This window comes from Schistocerca nitens, chromosome 6 (genome assembly GCF_023898315.1).
Source record: "Schistocerca nitens isolate TAMUIC-IGC-003100 chromosome 6, iqSchNite1.1, whole genome shotgun sequence".
Lineage (NCBI taxonomy): Eukaryota > Metazoa > Arthropoda > Insecta > Orthoptera > Acrididae > Schistocerca > Schistocerca nitens.
In genome coordinates, this window is record NC_064619.1 from 466,413,254 (window position 1) to 466,430,017 (window position 16,764).

Here is a 16,764-nt window from a genome sequence, read left to right on the forward strand (position 1 = left end):
GCACGGTGGACCAAGGTTTTGAGAACGCCCATTGTTTGTGCTGGATGGTGGCAACTAGTAGCTTGTAGATACAGGTCTGTATGAGTGGGCTTTCTGTACACTGAGTGACCAAGTGTGCCATCACTCTTCCGTCGCACCAAGACGTCTAAAAATGGCAGACAACCATCTCTCTCTATCTCCATGGTAAACTTTATGTTTTCATGTATGGAGTTCATGTGACGTAAAAATTCTTGGAGACGGTCCAGACCATGAGGCCACACTATAAAAGTGTCGTCAACGTACCGCCAAAATACTGTCGGTTTAAAAGTGGCAGAGTCGAGTGCTCTCTCCTCAAAATCCTCCATAAAAAGATTGGCCACCAGGGGAGACAAAGGACTCCCCATGGCGACACCATCAGATTGTTCGTAAAATTCGTTGTTAAATATAAAATATGTAGAAGAGAGAGTGTGCTCAAACAACGCTGTAATGCCTGCACCAAACATATTGCCAATGAGGTGTAGTGAGTCCACCAGAGGCACCTTTGTGAACAGTGAAACCACATCAAAACTGACCAATAAATCACTACTTTGCAGTTGTAGTGACTGAAGTCGACTGATAAATTCACCAGAATTCTTTATGTGATGTGCACACTTGCCTATCATTGGTTTGAGCAAAGATGCCAAGAATTTTGCTAGGTCGTAGGTGGCTGCTCCAATGTTACTCACAATTGGACGTAATGGCACATTTTCCTTGTGGATCTTAGGCAGTCCATATGGCCTAGGTGGAACTGAACTGTTTGGTTTCAGTCTCTTGATGACCTCCTTCGGTAGAGAACTATTTGATAAAAGTTCTGCTGTTTTTCGCACTACTCGACTCGTGGGATCCTTATCGATTTTGCGATACGTTGAATCACATAATAAAACATTGATTTTATTAATATAGTCATCCCTTGGTATGAGGACAGCAGCGTTTCCTTTGTCAGATTTTAAGACTACTGTATCCACATCTGCTCGTAAGTTACGGAGGGCTATCCTCTCCGTGGGCGAGATGTTATTCTTCATTGGTGCACCCCTGGTCAATACACGGCAAGACTCTCGACGAACTTCCTCCGCTTCATCTGTATCAAGACGGCGTACAGCTTCTTCGATGGCACTGATGAAATCCACTAGTGGCGGTGAAACAGGTGTGGGAGCAAAATTCAGTCCTTTTGCTAGCACAGACACAGTCACGTCATCTAAAGTTTTCTCGGTCAAATTAACAAAAGATCGTCGAGTTGGAACTTCCTGCTGCATCTGTTTAGAAAGTCTGTCAATCTTGGCAGTTTGCCTCGTCACAGCTTTATCATGGCTCCAGTTTGCTTTAGCCCATGTCACACAATCCACCCAGTCCCACGACAGAGAAGATATTCTTGCTGCCAATTCCAAATGTATGTGGAACATGTCCTTTGACACAGAATCCAATTCACGCCGAGTAAAACGAATCCTTTCTCTCGCCAAAGCCATGCTTGCTTTACGTTTGATGTTGTTTGCAGCAGTACGCCGGGAAAGCTTTAAACATCACAAAATTTTCGCAGTTTTCAAAAGTGGAAACTGGAAGCGCGTGGAAAGCTGAAGCGCAATAGTGAGTATTGCTTCAATACATACTTCCCAATTCGAACAGTTTCTTAGTCGCTATGGGTAAATTCGTCCTACATTTGTCGTCATCACCACAGGTGGATATTACTAACACCGACAATAGTGAAAACCGTCTTCAGCCAAAAAGAAAGGAACCTGAGAATGTGTCTTCTGCCACTTCCTGTGGTACAACAGCAACAACTATCAAGAAGCTGTCAGGCAAGTCATACCATGAAGGATGGAAAGACACATTTCCTCTGATTTACTACGTCAAAGAATTGAACGAAGTGTTCTGTAGTGTGTGTAAAAGCGCTTTTGATTCCAGTATAGTGCTTACGTCGGCAGTTGCTACTTCTGCAGACAAGGTGTCGTGTAATGCGTTTGTTCGAAATGGATTTTCCCAGAAGCAAAAGGAAATTGAATGTCTCAGAGTTTCTGAAAAGTGTACACCATAAATTAGAAGATATGAAAAATGCACACAAGGCGATTTTAAAGATAACGTCCCGCCAGTTTTCAAGTAAGCAAGGAATAGTAATTCGCAGTCATACCGATGAAGCATCAAATGTTTTTATAAGTTGCTGCTGCTTAGAACAGATGGTGCTACTGATTTGACATCTTGGCTGCAGCGAACTTGATATACGTATATGCGTTTCTCACGATATACTGAATGAAATTACCTCGTTGTTATCCAGATATGTGCAGCAAAACGTTGTGAAATCTGTTAAGGAGGCACTATATTTTTCTCTTATTGTAGATGAGACCTCCGACATATCAGTGAAGGAACAATTACCCATATGTTTCAGAGATGCCGATAAGAATCATCAAATTGAATAAGTTTTTATAGTCTTCACCGAAGGAGCTTCAACAAGCTCTAAGACACGTTTGAAGTCGCCCAGGATGTCATAGGACGTTTATCAAAATGGCTCTGAGCACTAAGGGACTTAACTGCTGAGGTCATCATTCCCCTAGAACTTAGAACTACTTAAACCTAACTAACCTAAGGATATCACACACATCCATGCCCGAGGCAGGATTCGAACCTGCGACCGTAGCGGTCGCGCGGTTCCAGACTGTAGCGCCTAGAACCGCTCGGCTACTCCGGCCGGCGTCGTTCATACCTCGACATAAAATACTATCGTGGTCAATGTTATGTTGGTAGTACAAGATGCGATGCAAAGTGCGAGAAATCTTGGTGATTCTTCGTGAAATAATATCATTTGTAAGACAATCGCCAAAGAGGCTACCGATGTACCAAAATCGCTACAAGAAGACAACGAGGATGGCGTTGTAAGAAACGTTCACAGACTGACTTCGCGACCATTCTGCCCTACGAGGTGGTATGTCAGCATAAAATCACTAAAATCGTTGCAAAGTAATTATGATTTTCTCGTGAAATTATTGGAAGATCTGTAAGAAAAAAAAGTGAAGTCGGTCAGATAGTTAGTGGAGATGTTTCAAACATGTGTCGATTCAGATTTGTTGTTTCCGCAGGATTGAGAAACGTCATTCTTTTTTTCAGTAGAAATCGTTGTCATGCCAGGAAATCAAAACATTGCTGGAAACTTTGTCTGCAGGTATAGCTTCACAAAAGGATATATTTTTTGAGATGTGGAATGAAACCATTAGGAAAGTGGAGCATCTTAACATTTATGAACCAATTTTGCCTAGAAAAAGGAAAATGCCAAAACGCAACGACGAAGGTAATGTGATCCTCATACGTATCAAACGCTAGAGAAAATATACAGACATTTTTTAAAAAATAACTGATGAGGCCGTGTATTCGCTAAATCATAGATTTGACTCAGTGGTTCTGGAACTTATGTCACAACTTGAAGCTTTTGATACTGGTCAAATTGGTGCTGATCGAAACCTGCAGTTCTATGGGGCATACTTTTATATTGACAGGCTAAAATTTTTTAGGGCTAAGTTTCTAGATGTGAGCGGAACGAAGATAGTGGAACAGGCCAACTTGTTACACATTGTAAATATTTTTAGTAGAGAAAACAGGGCTCCCATGCATGAAATGGTCACAGAATTTGTGCCATTTGCTCGAATGATTTTAATTATACTTGTTGCACTATGTGATCAAAAGTATCCGGCCACCCCAAAAAACATACGTTTTTCATATTAGGTGCATTGTGCTTCCACCTACTGCCATGCACTCGATATCAGTAGTCGTTAGACATCGTGAGAGACCAGAATGGGGCGCTCCGCAGAATCCCAGTTTCTTACGTGATCTGGGGCGGAACTCATGGACTTCGAACGTGGCCAGGTGATTGGGTGTCACTTGCGGCATACGTCTGTACGCGAGATTTCCACACTCCTAAACATCCCTAGGTCCACTGCATCCGATGTGACAGTGAAGTGGAAACGTGAAGGGGCACGTACAGCACAAAAGCGTACAGGCCGATCACGTCTGTTGACTGACAGAGACCGCCGACAGTTGAAGAGGGTCGTAATGTGTAATAGGCAGACATCTGTCCAGACCATCACACAGGAATTCCAAACTGCATCAAGATCCACTGCAAATACTATGGCAGTTAGGCGGGAGATGAGAAAACTTGGATTTCATGGTCGAGCGGCTGCTCATAAGCCACACATCATGCAGGCAAATGCCAAACGACGCCTCGCTTGGTGTAAGGAGCGTAAACATTGGACGATTGAACAGTGGAAAAATGTTGTGTGGGTATGGCGAACGCCCGGTGGACGTCGTCTGCTGCTGCCAGCCGCGGTGGTCATGCGGTTCTAGGCGCTGCAGTCCGGAACCGCGTGATTGCTACGGTCGCAGGTTCGAATCCTGCCTCGGGCATGGATGTGTGTGATGTCCTTAGGTTAGTTAGGTTTAAGTAGTTCTAAGTCCTAGGGGACTGATGACCTAAGATGTTAAGTCCCATAGTGCTCAGAACCATTTTGAACGTCGTCTGCCAGCGTGTGTAGTGGCAATAGTAAAATTCGGAGGCGGTGGTGTTACGGTATGGTCATGTTTTTCACGGAGGGGGCTTGCGCCCCTTGTTGTTTTGCGTGGCACTATCTCATCATAGGCCTACATTGATGTTTTAAGCACCTTCTTGCTTCCCACTGTTGAAGAGCAATTCGGGGATGGTGACTGCATCTTTCAACACGATCGAGCACTTGTTCATCATGCCCGGCCTGTGGCGGAGTAGTTACACGACAATGAGATCCCTGTAATGGACTGTCCTGCACAGATTCCTGACCTGAATCTTATAGAACATCTTTGAGATGTTTTCGAACGCCTACTTCTTGCCAGGCCTCACCGATTGACGTCCTAAGTGCAGCAGTCCGTGAAGAATAGGCTGCCGTTCCCCAAGAAACCTGATTGAATGCGAGCCTGCGAGAGTGGAAGCTGTCGTCAAGGCTAAGGGCTGGACCAACACCTCCAGGTGTTCACGCTATTTTAGGAGCACGTTTCTTTCGAGCAGTTGTTGCAAAGCTTTGCTTGAACACCTGGAACTAATTTATGAGCATAACATGATGTCATAGGAGCAACGACGTATATGACAATCTTTTACCAAAAAATCATCCGTAAAATACTTGAAAATGGCCTAAACTGTACAACGTACAGGAAATAAAGAAAAAGGCAGCTGAAGGCATCAAGAAATCATTCAAAAAATTCATCGCAGCTGCGGACCCTATCGCATTGAAAATTATAGATATGCTTTAGAAGTCAGAAATTTGAACTTGCATCTCAGTATTTTAATAGTTCATTACTTTTTGATAATGGCAAGTGAAGAATTTTTTTTTTATCAAACTAAGAATTTTTTGGGTGTGGCGCACCCACAAGATTATGTTTGTGGGTGCTCGAGCCCCGGTGCATCTACGTAGTCGGCACGCATGGACAGCAAGACTCTCTTTAACAGAATTGCTCTCTCTGTCGTTAATGCATGTGCTCACGAAAGTACATGCCCTGATAAATGACGGCTGTTGAAACTCTGGATACGTCTTTGAGAACTTGGAAGCGTCGTTTTTCCATTCTTTTCTAAGAATTTTCAGCTGCAAAATCAATGTTGCAGCACTTTTGGTTTTCTTTCATTTCGATACTGATGTATTCGGAAAAATTGTAATACATTTGCATTACTCTTTTTTATATAACCTGTGTAGTAGAATGCACACGACAAAGTTTCCAAGTTACGAGTGCAGACTTTCGGATTGTGAACGCTTTTGTCTGTTGGTATGGTAACACGTCGCGTGTTGTCAACAGTGCGCTCTGAGCAGTCAAAGAGAGAAGTGTGTTGCCAGTGGATCACACTACCAAGCACGAAATATGACGGACGCAGCTGCAGCAACAAATATTGATGCACACGGAGGCGAAGGAGACAAGTTCGGCAAAATCACGAAAAAATTTCTTCGTGATTTATGCAAGAAGCTCGATTTATATTCATCGCCGTACCTCAACGACGTGTTGTATCTACATTATAAAGGGTTCAGCAAAATTGAAAATCTCGAAGAATACACGGGTTTAAAGTGTTTGTGGTTAGAGTGCAACGGCATACGTAAAATAGAAAACCTGGATAACCAGAAAGAACTCAGATGTTTGTATTTGCATCATAATTTGATTAAGAAGATTGAAAATTTGGATGTTTTATTTCATTTAGATACATTAGTGTTGAGTCATAATTGTATATCAAAACTAGAGAATTTAGAACACTTAACGTCTCTCAATACTCTGAATGTAAGCCACAACAAATTGCAGACGAGTGAAGATATTGAAATTTTAAGGATGTGTAAGAAACTCTCCGTCCTGGATATTTCTTTTAATCAAATTGATGATAAGGAAGCTATGAATGTTTTTTATGAAATGGAAAATTTGCGAGTATTGACTTTGACCGGAAATCCTGTGGTGAAGATGATATCACCATATAGAAAGATTGTAACTGTGAGCTGTAAAAATTTGCAGTATTTGGATGACCGACCAATTTTTGAAAAAGACCGGTTATGCGCAGAAGCATGGCATAAACAAGGACCTGAAGCGGAAAGACGAGTTAGAGAGAAATATGAAGCAGAAGAATACGAGAAATTACGCCAGAGTACTTTGGGCTTAACCAGGCTGAGGGAAAGTCAGCTTCAGAATTATTCAGACGTAAAGGACGAAATGATATCAGATGGATTCTTTGCGGGACAGTCGGAAGCCGTCAGTTGCGCCTCTGAAGACAACAATATGAATTGTGTTGGTGACAGTGATAGCCCAGACTCTGAGGCGGAATTACATGATGCTAAAGACAATACAGTTTTAAATCAAGGCATATATGACCAAGAAGAAAAAAGTTCACAGGCAAACACTCATGAGGCATCAGCGTTGAGCAAGGAAATAATCGAAACAAAATGTACACATCGTAGCGAAAAGGAAATAATAAATACGGAAAGGCCTGAAAGTCCAGCAGTGCATGTACCTCACCGTGAAATGTTAGAAGTGGCAAATGAGTGTTCTGTAAGTATCACTAACGAGACTCTTACTTGTAATGGTGAAGATTTCGAGATTAGATCTTCGAGTGACACACTAAAAGTATCAGATGACGATGAATGTTATATGTCAGTGCGCGCCAACCGTCCGCTCATTGTGGAGTTAACTGAAAGCAAGGGAGGATCACAACCAGCCAGCGGCACTGTCGGATACTTTAATTAAAACAAATTACAGGAATAATTTTAAATTATAACGCCTAAACTATGTTTAGTTTGCAATAGATATTATTTAACAAGCATGTGACTTTTTTGGTTATTTTGTCATGTATGACTGCTTGTAATAAACTGCTATGACGAACATATTAAACGGCATTGAATAATTCACTTACACGTGCTTTAAATTGAAGTTAGCTTCTTTTTTTTTTTTAGCGGTGAATACCTTTGAACTATCTACTTTTGTAAAATTTTGTGGTCGAGAGGAATATTCAATATTAGTTTTCGGCTATGACCAGCGGTGGAATATTAATGACTCTTGTGAGGTCACATTTTGGGAGCATATATTCTCCGTTTTGTTGTTGGAATGTGAAAGCGAAATAATCTGGTTATGGTGACAGATCAGTCTGGAGCTCAGCCCGAGGTCTAGGTTAACTTGGAACGTGACAATTTGGTTAAGAGTTGGCAAAGCCAAGACCGTGAAACTAATGTAATATGGTTGTGGTCACAGCCTGATATGTAGCTCTGATATCACATTATAGTCATGTTGTTTATGCCATTTGTCACTCATTTCTTAAGTCTCTGGTCAGAGCCAGTGACTCATACTGAATGTTTCTCTTTATTCCAACTTTGCTGAGTGACTATCCTCTTTTGCTAGTTTGTGAAGATCTGAATATAATTTGACACCTGTTGTTAGTAAGGAACATAACTGAACATTTTGGTGTGGTAGTCAGTATGTGCCATGATTAAGAAATTATTGTTGCCTGGTATTTATAATTCAGTTTAGACCCCACCAGAATATTGGTTATCATTTCTTCTTTAAATTGGCCAGCATCCTAATTTTACACAATCTGCAGATTTTGACATTACAGACAGTCAGTGGTAACATAAAACCAGAAACTCATTTTCTTCTTGTTGCATCATTTTTTTCATAAGTTTTTTTCAATAATTTATATAGCTATCTGTTTTTTTTTTACAATATATACCGTTCAATTTGATTTACCTTTGTCACGACAGATGAGTTCCAAGAAATGTTGTCTTGCTGAATCCTATCAAATTATAGCAATTCATATGTTTACAAGAACATTACAATTGATAGTTGTGTGTGACAATAAAAATTAAAACTCAGAAACTGACTTGTCATTTTTAAATAAATGGTGATATTCTAATAAAAGTGATATTGATTGAAAGGTTCTGTTTGGAATTTCATTAAGAATGTACTATTAATGGAAGTATTAATGTATACAGAAGAAATAAAGCAAATTTTATTTTAAAAGTAGCCATAACTGAATTGTTTACGGCAGGGGATGTCCACTCTGTAAACTGTTCCTTGATTTTATGGACAAAGTTTTACATGTTTCAAGTGGGGAGAAAGCTGGAGTCAGGTGCAGATCTACAATTTGATTTGGGGCAGGGGTCACTAGTATGTTACTCTGTCTGTCACCTCCCCTCATCCCACACCACCAAATGTAACTTGCTGTGAAACCTAATTTTAACACACCGAAAATATGAGTTATTTTAATTGTGACAACAATAAAAAATCTAAAACTTTTTAATATAGTAATAATAATTTGTTTACATCAGCAAACAGTACATTGCTCTAGCATAGAAATTGCAATCTAAAAAATGTAGGTAAAGAAATGCATATGTCTGAGAATTTGAGAAGCACAAGTGTCAACGCAGTTAGTTTAAGAACTAATAACCACAAACTTCCACAACTTAAAAGTCTTAATTTACAAAATATAAAATCAAAATGCGCACTTACAGTTGTCAGTATTTCACTAAGCACTATGATTGTGAACAGAGCGGACTGTGATTAAATGAGTGTAATGCCCATATTCTTAATAATTTCCTCCTATGTTTGGGAAGTCATTTTTTCTTTTGTTATTTTCCTTAATGGAGATGCTTTTCATTTCTGTCTTCCCTTATTCAAGTTTTCTGCAGTTTCCGAATTCTATCTTTGGATTCACGAACCGTGTCCGATTTGTTGTTGGCAGCAAGTCAGCCTGTGAAATGGCATCTTTACCTAGCTGAAATGTTAATGGTCAGGCCGTAAGCTCATCCATGTTGGCAGACACTCACACAAGCAACTGAAAACTACTCTGTGTTAAACATAGCTCTTAACCCTTTGCGGTGCATTTTTTGTAGCAACTCAGCAAATAATTTTTATGGTATGTTATTAGAATTGTGATCAATTGACTATATTTATGTTTTGATAATTTTATTTTTGTGATGTAGGACCAAAAATAATGGTGGTGTATATATCATCACAGCATCTTTGAGAGCTGTTAAAACTATGGTGGTAAATGGATTTCCCACTCTCCTTTTGTCAGATGATGTGTCTCAGCATTACATGCAAAGAATAAGAAGCAGAACTTGTGTTTTAACTTTATTTCAAATATATTTACATTTCATATTTACAAGTGATTTATATTTGGTGTTAACAATTGGGTGCCTATAAACATGTTAGATTTCTTTCCCAAACAAATGTTCAAATGATTATCACAGTTTTTTTTTTTTTCTCTCATGAAACTGGGAGAAGCACAGTTTGGTACAAATGGGTACTCTGCAGAAGCAGCATGTGTATTTTGTGTTCTCATCTCAAGCTTATGTAGAACACATCTCCTAGTATATCAGTGTCAAGCAAGTCGAAAATAGCTGTGTTATCTGGCCATTCCTCTTCTATTTACTTATGGTACCACCACTAGAAACCTCAATGTCCATAGCACAGGAACTGTTTTACACTACTGTTGATATCAGGCTGTGAAACTAAACATGCATCACAGTCCTGCACAATATCTGAAATGAATTCATCTTCTGTAACTACATTACTTTGTTTCAGAATCCTAAGGATCACTAAGTAGTGAAAATAGCAATTCCAATGCTTCTTCTGGGATGTATTTCTTTGGGTAGACTTGCTTCTTCAACATTTTCACTACAAAAGGTAATGAACAATAAATGATGATATTTGTTACGATATTAAAATTTACGTACTACAGTGTGAACAAATCCAAGAAACTGTGTGTGTCACACAATAAAGATGTGAACTGATACAAGTCTCAAGAATGTATACTGCAAAACAAAGTCTTTATGTTCCGATAACAGTAGTGGTCGCAAGACAATCAGAAACTCCCAAGCCCCTTAGAGAACCTACTTTGATGCTAAGCGTACTTCCCAAGAACATTTTAAACATTGTTATTTGGTGGAATCTGTATTTTCCACAGCCTTAAAAGCTATGTTTCATAACAAACAAACGCTGCAGTGGCCTTACCACTAGATGCCAGCAGTGTACAGAAGTGGTGTGACGAAGTCTCCTAAACATGGTAAAGAAATACAGTTACTGGCAATTATATCCCCCACAGCCGAAGAAAGGGTTAAGTTATAGAATTCTTTGCCATATTTGAGACTCAAATTTTAATATTACAATATTCTCCTAAAGTTACCTGTGATTCTTGAAAACTGGTATGTGGAAAAACATAAATGCCTCTACTAACATCATTTTGTGTGTGTGTGTGTGTGTGTGTGTGTGTGTGTGTGAGTGAAGGGGGGGAGGAGGAGACATGACTATCCCCACCCCTTCACATCGGATCCACACCTGACTGGTGTGGAGACATAAGGGTCCACCTGACTCACGCAGTACACTACCTCATGTGCACTTCGCACTTCATAGTGAATAATTACCTTTACTGCTTGTAATGAGCTGCTTTTCTGATAAACAACTGAAATGTCCATGTTAGGCACGACCTGCTCTGTCATTCATTCTGCCTTGAACTACTCAGCCAGCACAGTGAAATTATACATAGCATTCAACAATGAGTTTCTGTACACAGTATTGTTTGACCACCAAGGCTGGCAGTGAGTGAACACAAGACAGAATTGGCCTGAACTCTTCACAAGTACAGTCCCAAGTTCATGAAAGCTTCTGACATGGGAAGTAATGAAGAACGGGGCAAATTATCATTGCACAGAGTTGAACAAAATAACCAGGGAAAGTACACAGCTCAAGATATTAAGGAAGAGATACTCAGACAAAGAAGAGTGTGATGAATTGAACATGCCAGTGCCGGTAACACAAAAGAAGGCCTGTTTATCCCGACTCATTGACTACTGTGAAAATGTTTAACATTAAGTCTTCGTGGCTAAATGACTCTGTAATGCTCATTGAAAGAGATCCAGAGTCATATGAAGAAGGTGTCATTAGTACACAAACTGTTTGCTGGAAGCAAGTTAGGGAAAATGAAATGAAGTCACTACAATTAATTGTTCTACCAAAAGGAGATGGAGCCACATAATTCAAGGCAGTTTTTTTTTATGTAAAGACTAATCTAAATGGAAGTTTTGAGAAATCTAAAACAAGATTTGTCATCAAGAGGTTTAATCAATACTATGGTGTAGACTACACTGAAACTTTCAGTCCAATTACTGAAATATTAAATTTGCTGCAGTTGAGAAGATGCATTTAATACAGTCTGACATGTCTACAGCTTTGTTGTTCCAGGGACTACAATTAGTACTAAACAGTGTGTTTGACTGTTATAGTTACAACTAAAAGGGGCTAGTGTAGGAAATAAACAAGCACATAAACTTACAATCAAAGGCAATCATGCCATTGCTGCAACACTATTACTGTAGAAGGCTAGGTTTATTTCCAAGCACAACAAGTGAGGTGTAAATTACAGATTGATAAACTACCCTCATTTGATTTTAACATTTTTCAGGATACTTAAATACTGGTAAAGAGTTTTGGCAACAAGTGTATTGGGCATTGCTTGCAAACACCGTGGCCTCATGGGTCCTCTGACTTGAAGCCACTGGATTTTTTTGTGTGGGGACAGTTAAAAGCAGCAATGTATTCCAGTGCTGTTGATAGTGTCAATGAACACCAGGAATGCATTGTGGACGGCTGTCAATGCATGGGATTTTTGAATGTGTACGGCCATCAAAGAGTATGTGGTAAAGCCCGTCTTCACAATAATGGTTCCCATGTAGAACACTTGTAATAACGTGTTTATCCTCAAGTGCATATCCTCAGGGAGTCGGTTATAAGGTGTTCACATACTCATTCATAACCATTTGTTTATGGCCTATGCTTATTAAGATTATTTACTTATTTCATTGTCTTTCGCTCACCTTTTTCATTTGTACCTCTAATAGTCAAACACCCCATATATGCAGCAGCTAGGACGACATGGTGAGGACAGAGAGAGTTTGTAAATTAAGGTGAAGTTTTAAGTCTGTATATATTTAAGCAAGCACAGAGATGTTGGAGTAAACCTTTTGGAGCATTTCTCTCGTCAGCAAGTTTCGAGGTAAATGATGTAGATCTGTGCTTATAAACCAAAGAAGAATGTGATAAGACACTGTTAGTCACTTTTATGTAACCTAGATGATGGGTTAGTTATGGTGAGTGATCAGCTTTATTCCAGAAAGTTCATTGAATAGCTGAAAACTGAATTTAAGTTCACTGTGAAACCAGCATTGTACTTTTTTGGACTTGAGATATGCTTTGATGATGGTGCAGTTGAGATGAATCAATAGGCTAATGCAAGGAAGATTCTGAAGTGTTTCAGTTTTTCAAGAGCACAAAACTGCCTCGACAACTACTGCAAAGAAACCACATGCATTACAAGCAAAAGCAAAGGTTGGAGAGAGGTGTAATTTTCCTTACTGAAAAGCAGTTGGAACAGTGATGTACCTGATGCTTGGAACGAGATCTGATTTGGCTTACAGCGTGAGCTTCCTGTCTAGAACACTTGATTCGGCATCAACAGAAGATGTATTGAGACTATAAGAGTATTTCAGTATGTAGTAGGTTCATGTGATGTAAGTAGAATCTATTGTCCAGATTTGGGCAGTGGCATATTAGATTAATAGTGATATGGACTTAGGGGGTGCAACAAAAGTGATCGGTCGGTATCTAGTCTCCTTATTACACTTGCAGGCGGAGCTGATTCCTGCTGTAGCCAAAGACAGGAATGACTGTTAAGTCTACTACTGAAGCAGTATTATTAGTTGCAACAAAAGTTGCAAAGGAAATAATTTATCTGTATAGACTTTTTGGGGGTATGAGAAAGCTGATAGAAGTTCCAATCCTTAAAGTTGATGATAAAGCAACAGAGAGACACGTAGGATCCTGAAATCTGTCATTGCACAAAATGTGTTAACAAGGCAGTTTTTTATTTGGGAGAAAGTGATAGGAGAACCGTCAGACATTCAGCATATTTCAACTGAAGATCAGCTAGCCAGGTACATTGACAAACCTCCTATCAAAACCAAGACTTTCAGTTTTATGTCGTAAAGTGGATATTTCATGTTGATGTGTGGTTCCTATTTCCCCCTTTCTTGCTTAATTACATAAGGGAAAGTGCAACAATTATAAATATCTTTGTATTTAATTAAGTATTGAGTAACTTTGGTGGCACTTACTGCTAAGAAAAGCATCTCCAAATACTGTGTTCCACTGTTTGTAGCATAGTGTATGATCGAGCATAATGGTTCAGTGAAAACAGTTATTTGAAAATTATTAATTTTAACAATGCCAAGACTGCTCTTTCCCTATTTATTTTCAAGTTATGTGTTTGTGGAAAAATCTTATTCACCTTTATAGCCTTTTGAGGGCTGTATACAGATCAGATTTAAATTGATGAATATTTGTTTTTCTCATGCACCATTATTGCCCAAGCACATTATTATTTACATTTATTTAATGCATTTCCATTCTAAATGTCAAACAATAAGGGAAAGCAATATACTGAATGTGTGTTTTGATTCACACACACTTTTATATGTACACTTTTATACCACATGCTACCTTATTGCGTGTGGGTGATGGTACTTAGTGTAACAGTATAATTAGCCCCAGTCCTATTCTGTCTGCACTTCTGTACACATGAACAACATTAAAATTAGGTTGCTCAAGTTTTGTAAGTAATCAGATTCTTAAGATGAGTTAAGCCTTTCAATAATTATTCTTACACATCCTATTCTATTATAGATATCTTGACCCCTACATTTATGTGGTAGTTCCATCTTGAGAAAGTACACTCAACTATTTGAATCGTGACTGACTGGTAAATTACCTCAAAGAGCTTCCTGTACCCAATTACAATACATTCTTTTTACATGAGGAGTCAGCAACAGATCTCCATACCAAGAAGTTATTGTTTGCCATTTATCTTCATATGCAGCATCATCTGGGACAGATCTTTGATAACTCCCAGCATTATGCACTACATCACAGTGTGAATAATTACTTCAGATAATCTTAACTTTCACTTATGACGAAGTATCTCTTTGAAGCCAATATGTATACAGATACTCTATCTGACAGGATTCCACAATCTAGTGTGTTACATGGGCTGATAGCTCGTAACTACTTTTTGTTTACTTTGCATGGTTATAGAGTGCAGAACCCACAATAGTCCTTTCAGAGATTTACCAAGTCCAAAAAATTCATTATATTCTAGCATAAAATGAGTCCCATAATATAGAATGCAGTAAGATCCTATTAGGTCTAGGATCCAGAGTTTATGAAATAATATTAATAACAATGTCTACATTATTAGGATTACAACACTGTGCATGGCATCTGACTCAGAGCTCAGTATTGTGTGAAGTGAACACACACTGCAGCCAGGACCTCTGCAATGCAATGGAATCAAGAGAGATCCATATCTCCGTTTACACAGTTTGTATGCATGTTCACTTTATCTCCAGTGGCTTACAGAAAACAATGATGAATAAGTGTCCAACCGACCATATTCTGGATATGTTTGATGAGCAAAGTGTCAGGCAAATATGCAGAATAAGGAAGCAGTGCCACCACTTTTTTTATCAAAGAAGTGATGCAAAATTTGTCGCCACTAAGATTGGTAATTGACCTGCAGAGATAATGGTTTGTAGAATAGCCTGAAAGAGCAGCAGTACTTGGGGCTCCATACTATCTATGATATAGGAGCTGCTGTTCATATTATTTTAAATGTAGAGCACACGGAGCATCATGTGGTGCCCATAATCATTACCCTTTGCATTGCTCCACTACGCTGTTTGACAATCCAGACTGAAGCACACAGTGCCTACAGCAGTGTTTTGCTGGCATGTGCCATCACTGTAGGCTGTGGGTCGAAAGAATACTAATCCAAAATGCATTTATGCCTAAGGGAATTGTGGAAACCAGCATAATGGCATGCTACTGACAGTTTGGATGACAGCAGATGGTGTCGATGGAATTGTTCCAAAGGTGATGAAAAACTTTCACACTAAGCATACACTGAACGGAGCTATATGGTCCACTGTGGCCATATTGCATGATCCAGTACACACTCATTGCTATGTACGATCTACCACCAATGGCTCCACATTTGCAAAGCTATTGTAACTGCACAATTTCCTGTACACGTTGAATTTCACTAATATGATAAATTCATTTCCTGGGATCAGCCCAGTTCAGATTCACTCACATACTAATGATGCACCTTTTTATCATGGAAATGACATATTGTAACATGTGAAGCTGCTTTATAATATATATCATAAAATAAATGTCAAAATATAATATTTATAAATAATAATAATAATAAAATTTGTGATATTTTATTACAAAAATAATGCTAGTCATAATGGCAATTCTTTTTTGTTTTATTTTATATATTCTCTGGATAGTTGTGTCTTTGACATTCCATGCAGCTATGTCTGCATAATTATATATATATATATATATATATATATATATATATATATATATATATATATATATATATATACAAATATTATATTTTGAGATTTGTTTTGCGATATCTATATAAGTAAAACTTGCTATTAACTTAAGCACTCCTTGTATTTTTCTACAATTTTCAGAAGTCCTTTTGCATGAAAATTTTCCTGTACCCATTTCGTTATACATCAGGTAGCGGAAAATGATCTCTGACAGAAACTGGCCATACAATTAAAAATAAATTATCAGGAGCTTCATGTATTACATTATGTCATTTCTAAGATTTATCAAAGCCATAGAATACACTCAACAAAAACTAATTTTGACACCTTTTTAGGCTTATGAATCATACACTGAGGTGACAAAAGTCATGGGATAGCTCCTGATATCATGTCAGACCTCCTATTGCACAGAGTAGCACAGCAGCTCAATGTGGCATGGATTCTACAAGTTGTTGGAAGACCCTGCAGAGATACTGAGCCATGCTGCCTCTATAGCTGTGCATACTTGCGAATGGGTTGCCAATGCAGGATTTAGTGCATGATCTGACCTCTCAATTAAGTCCCATAAATGTTCGATGGGATCCATGCTGGGCGATCTGGGTGGCCAAATCATTTGCTCGAATTGTCCAGAATGTTCTTCTAACTAATCGCAAACAATTGTGGTACAGTGAAACAGCACATTATTGTCCATAAAATTCCCTTGTTGTTTGGGTACATTAAGACCTTGAATAGCTTCAGATGTTCTCCAAGTAGCCGAACATAACCATTTCCAGTGAATGATTGGTTCAGTTGGACCAGAGGACCCAGTTCATTGTATTTAAAAACA

General features: G+C 38.8%; 1 protein-coding gene across 1 annotated transcript; it reads left to right on the plus strand.

The window, feature by feature from the left end:
- The first annotated feature begins 5,874 nt into the window (after window positions 1-5,874).
- On the plus strand, window positions 5,875-7,233 carry LOC126263410 (dynein axonemal assembly factor 1-like). Its single transcript, XM_049960504.1, has one exon. The coding sequence runs from the start codon at window positions 5,875-5,877 to the stop codon at window positions 7,231-7,233; it is 1,359 nt and encodes a 452-aa protein (XP_049816461.1).
- The last annotated feature ends 9,531 nt before the right edge of the window (window positions 7,234-16,764 follow it).

What these genes read in the sequence shown, in the direction of transcription:
- LOC126263410 (XM_049960504.1), top strand. Translation starts at nt 5,875, where the DNA reads ATGACGGACGCAGCTGCAGCAACAAATATTGATGCACACGGAGGCGAA.